This window comes from Typha latifolia, chromosome 8 (genome assembly GCF_019914945.1).
Source record: "Typha latifolia isolate L0001 chromosome 8, TyphaL0001v2, whole genome shotgun sequence".
Classification (NCBI taxonomy): Eukaryota; Viridiplantae; Streptophyta; class Magnoliopsida; order Poales; family Typhaceae; genus Typha; species Typha latifolia.
Window position 1 is genome coordinate 3,666,149 of NC_133093.1, and position 5,439 is coordinate 3,671,587.

Genomic DNA, 5,439 nt, shown 5'->3' on the forward strand with positions numbered 1-5,439 from the left:
TATCGATCTATCTCGCCTTGAACATAAGAGCACAAAAGAAAAGCCTAATCACGTTCTCCACTCTCTTGGCTAGAGAATTTACTCGTTACTCGGGAGGGTATCATTTTAAGCTCTATTTATAGATGAGTATAGTTAAGTTGTACTTTTATTTAAAAGGTAGCCTTATTTAAACCTTAACAAACTTAATTAGATGTCATTAAACTTAGATGCATCAGGATATTAACAAAACTTAATTAGATGTCATTAAAGTATAAAGAACTACTTTTTATCCTTTAAAAAAGCAAGGTAATTAACTACTTGGAAATGAAACTTTACTATAGTTCTCGTAAAAATATTTTTCATCATACTTGCTTATCAGTGGAAACCCCCCTTTCTACTATTTTTCAGAGAAGGCCTTCAGTACTTGTATGCAAGAAGATGACCCTTCGCTTTTCGTTCAAGATGAAGTTGATACAAAATAAGCATTCTAATTGAAGGCAGTAGACATTAAGGAATTTACACAGTCCTTGCCAAAATAGAATTCATTAGGTGGAAAGAGCTTCTGTCATAAACATCACATAAACTATAAGAATCTTGAAGATTGAAAGAGGTCATTAATAACTTATGCCGCCATGTAAATCATGTAAGGCAGAGATGATTAAAAGAGAAGCAATCTGTACAACTCAATGGAAGCCCTAGTTCTCTCACCTTAAAAATTGTAATTCCAGAAACTGAGCACGATAATGCTTAAGAAATTCAATATGGAAGGTCACCTTCTGGCATATCCCAGTTGTCATCCAAGTCATCACTAGCCTTTTTAGAAGCAGCTTCGCCTTCTGGTGCTGAAGATGTGAATCTCGGTCCTGACACAAACCGTCTGCAGAGAAAGTGAAGAGGAAATGATGGTGATTAATTGTTTTTGATTCTTCAGGAAAATTTTTAAAAGAATGATTAGAATTGGCTTCAGCTGCCAAAGGATGTCTCAATAATTGTGTAAGTTATACAGGATGTCAATACAAATGAACAATCACATGGATCGTACCATGACATATGCACATTGCACTAACACCATGAAATTAGCAGGTAGTTTGTTTTAGGAGCCCGTTAAAAGTTCAATAGAGGATGGTGCTCAAATAAAACCATGATGAGGACCTTTTCTCTCCTGACTAATTGATATTAAATATAAAATAAAAACAATGCCACAAGAAGTCTGCAAACTCTCAAATGCAAACACAACAAGAACTTTTAAACTGGGACTAGGCAGGTGTAGGAAAGACGTTTATCTTACAACAAGTTTGTCATGAAACATTTTAGTTGACTAAGTGAACCAAGTTCTTCAGATTCCTTACCAAAGAAGTATTGATGTCAAAAGTACAGTAAAGAAATGACTTTAAGTTGCTCACATCTAGAATAGACAGTTGGACACCGCTTCCTTCAGAAGAATGTTGACATAAACCATTTCAACATAGTCTTCGCATATCTTTTGTTGCACTAGCGAAAAGGCTCATACGATAGGTGAAACTGTTAGTGCTAATCTATTGGTTCAATATGAGATCTTTTATGACCATATAATGAGAGAAGGATTATCAAAGATAGTTATAAAAGACAGTTTTTTTAATTTAAATCAAGTGTAGTGATAGAGAGTTGCAGGGTGATCGCTAAAGGAGGTATCATAATCAATTATGAGCTAAATAGTTCAATAGCTCTGTTAATGTCCATTTTGACTAGAATTAACTTGCAGTTGCTTCGCACTCCTCAAGGCTCAAACCCTGATTTCACGATGTGCATGACTTACGAAACCTATGCTCATATTGAAAAGTAAATCTAAGTCAGCTCTTACAGAAAAGAATCACCCAAAGTTGGTCATGCCATAGTAATGCAAATAGGGACGACAATATGAGAAAGGAATGAAAGACTGTGACTAAGAGCTCTATCTTTAAGTGTGTGATATGCATATCAGGTGTCTGTGCTCCATAAAGACAGTATTTACTCTTCATACCTGTCCAACCAACCGCTAGAAACAATATGTGATGCTAGACAAGTCAAATGCTTGTGTCAGTGTCACATGTGAAAATAATACCTTTTGACTACAAGAAAAATAAAAGAAAAAAAAAATAGAAAAAAAGAAAACTAAATAGCTGGAGAACATTAAGGCACTTACAAGTGCATTGAGGATGAAAATTATAGAAAAAGATGAAAAGATAGTTATCAAGTTCTACTTGTGTTTCATGTATGAAATAAGCTAATCCAGAAATAACAACCAAATATTGTTTAGACACATTATCGTATTTGTAGCAGTCATAGTGTAAACAAACACCGTGACAGTTTTTCAATATTTTGCTCTTATGTATAGGGTTCAGGCATATACTGCATTCAAGATACTATAAGCCAAATAAAAAAAAGGTAGATATTGAGACTCATTTTTTAAGGTACCATCCAAAGCCAAAAAGTGTTTACAAGACAATTAGAAGCTGCAAACTAGCAAATTCGAGACACGATTGAGTTTGGACACCCTTATATAGGCAGTTGCCAGAACGCTCAAAATCACAATAGGTAGTCACACCAAGGAGCCTATCATTACTAACAGCAAGATTTTACTATTCTCACACAGTACAAATATTACCCTGAATGATGTATTACATTTCTTATGTCATAGGCTGAATTTGGTTTATGAAGAAAGATAAAATAAGTCATTACTGAGTACAGTTAAAATAAAAGAGATGGACAAGATTATAATTATAAATAAAGGTGCTTTTACAGGAAAAGGTCATTTCATTGATGGTATTTTAAACTCTTACTTGTAAATGTACCTAATTTTCTTGTTCATCCATTGAGTATTTGGCATGATGTATTGAGTCATATCAATTTTCATAGAAAGAAGAAGATTGCTAGCCTTGAACTAATCAAGAATCGTAGGGTTAAGGAGTCCCAACGTTTGAATTTGTCCACAGAACATCTACACTAAGAAGCACTACAAAGAAGTACTCAGAATGTCAAAAGTGACTGGAGCCAATCCATCCGGATGTTTGTATTTTAAAAAGCTTTGTGGCCAAAGAAGGGAAGAGATACTTCTTAAGTTCCATTCACAATTACTTTAAATATACCAATCTTTATCTGTTGTGGTCAAAAGATGAAGTCACGGAGTTGCTTAATTAAACTTTAAAGCAAATGCTGAATGTAGAGGACTAGGTTGTAAGAAGATTATGATGCATAGATATGATTCTGCTAAGTTTAAACTTCATACACTTTCAACAGTACATAAGTATGAATGAAGTTACTCTGAGTTAGTCATTGAAATCAATTGGAGCTACCAAGAGAAAGAATAAACTTTTTGATATGATGAACACACACACATACACACAAGGATCCAAACAAGCAGGACGCTGGGATGCTAAAATAACTGATTACCAAAGCAAATGAAATTACGATGTCATTAGAAGAAAGTATAGGAGTAACACCAAATGACTCTAAAATTGCTATTCATGAATGAGATGGCAACAATTTTGTACCAAGGATCTTATTAGGCTGCCAGTAAGTGCTTTCAGTACATCCAAAAACCTAAATGACAAGTTATACATCTTGTTTAGATATAAGTGAGAAAAGAAGAGAGAGAGATTTTAGTTTTTCTCTTCCTTTCTCTCCCTTTCTCTCAACTTTTGGAGAGAGAAAAAAGTGATAGTTAAAGATCCTTTTTTTCTCTCCCTTTCTCCTCCATTCTCTCCTAAACATCTTTCTAAACGAGAGAAAATACTTCTCTTATTTTCTCTTCACCTCTCTCTTATTCTCTCCATTTAAATAGGGTAGCATGTACAAGAAAAATATTTGTATGGGGCCAACACCTAATGGTTCAAGCTTTTGATTTGGATATTGGTTCCCTACATGTGTTTGGAAACTTTGGAACTCATCCACTAGAATTAGAGTATTAGACTCCCCAATGTTGCAACAAATCATTATAATTGCACAATCTTAGATAAAAGTCAGAAGGGATAATGTTCCAACATCTAATCACACATCAATATTGTTGAGTTCATCAAACGTCTAAATAAGCAACCTTTTAGGTGGTGACAAAATAATTACAAAAAATAAAAGCATATCTCAAGAAATTTTAGTAATTGGATCGTACATGTGAGAATGGAGAATTCTAAGTTCAAATATTGCTGCAGTGTTCACAGAAGATCAAAATCATGTGGGATAAGCAAAATGCATTCGTAGAACTATAAAAAATGACTCGTTGCACAACAAATAGAACAAGGAATCTGGAGACCTCTTCCCTAATATCTATGAGCACAAACCTAATCATCTTCAATCTTATCCAATAGAATACATAAATCATTGCTACATTATAAGAGATACAAATACTAACTAATCACGAATAATATTCCAATATCTAATCTCTAAATACTCCCAAATCCACACTTCGCATTCAGAATACAAAGTTTCCGCAACCTAAGTTTCAAAGCCATCACTCTCTCTCTCTCTCTCTCTCTCTCTCTCTCTCTCTCTCTCTCTCTCTTTCCAACTATACGTGTTAGGAATACCATTTACCCGTGCTAGTATAAAAAAAATGCATCCTTCCCAGAAATAATCACAAACACAAAAGACAGCCAAATTGGAAACAAAAGAAGCCAAGTTACCTCCTCCGATTCCTGCGGCTGGCCTCGCGGGCCTTCCTCTTCTTCTCCTCCTGCTTGTTCTCGAAGAACCTCCTCCGCTTGCATTCCTGAATCACCCCGGCTTTCGACACCTCTCGCCGGAACCGCCTCAGAAGGACCTCCTCGGGCTCATCCTCATCGACGACGATTTGGACATTGTAGCCCGACCGGAAGAAGAGTACGTTCGCATGGCGGACGGCCGGCTCCACGGCCGCCGCAGCGGCGTCGGAGAAGGAGGAGGAGAGAGAGAAGGGGCGGCTAGAGGAGAGCGTGAGGTGGGGGAGAAAAGAGTGGCGAACGGTGGGGAAATGAGGTGTTTTCAAGACAGGGAGTTGAAGGAGAGTGCAGGAAACGGCCATTTGCTTTTTGGTCTGGTGAAAGTAGAAGAAAGAAGAGGTGACGGTGGATAATGTAGAGGTTTAAGGTCGAGCTTTATCTTGTGAGGAGTCGCTGGTCTTTTGCGGAGGGAAAAGACAAAGTTTATTTTTAGGTGATTTGCATTAAAAAAACAATTCATTTTGTCTAGGAAGCTTGTTTGTATTAGTTTCTTTCTAAACTGCACTCGTCCTGGATGAAAAATAGATAGAGAGTTCTGCAAGTCAATTACTAGCTGCATTAAATATTTAATGGTATATCTGATTGGACATACTGATATTCTATAATAATATAAAATTATTTTTGAGAGTTTTGCCTAAAAAATCTGAGATATGTCTTGGGTTGTATTTTTTTTTTTTATGTTTTGATTGCAAATTCTCTCTATTTTACTATTTTCTGAGTAATTTGTTCTCATCTTTTTTTTTTTTTTTAA

The 5,439-nt window shown here is 35.7% G+C and overlaps 1 protein-coding gene across 1 annotated transcript; it reads right to left on the bottom strand.

The window, feature by feature from the left end:
* Positions 1 to 506: 506 nt before the first annotated feature.
* On the bottom strand, positions 507 to 5,053 carry LOC140793343 (small ribosomal subunit protein bS21c). The gene is made up of 2 exons (XM_073144766.1): positions 4,614 to 5,053; positions 507 to 856 (listed from the first exon to the last, which is right to left on the bottom strand). Exons 1-2 carry the CDS (start codon positions 4,988 to 4,990, stop codon positions 736 to 738), a joined length of 498 nt encoding a protein of 165 aa, XP_073000867.1. The 5' UTR covers positions 4,991 to 5,053; the 3' UTR covers positions 507 to 735.
* Between the last annotated feature and the right edge of the window lie 386 nt (positions 5,054 to 5,439).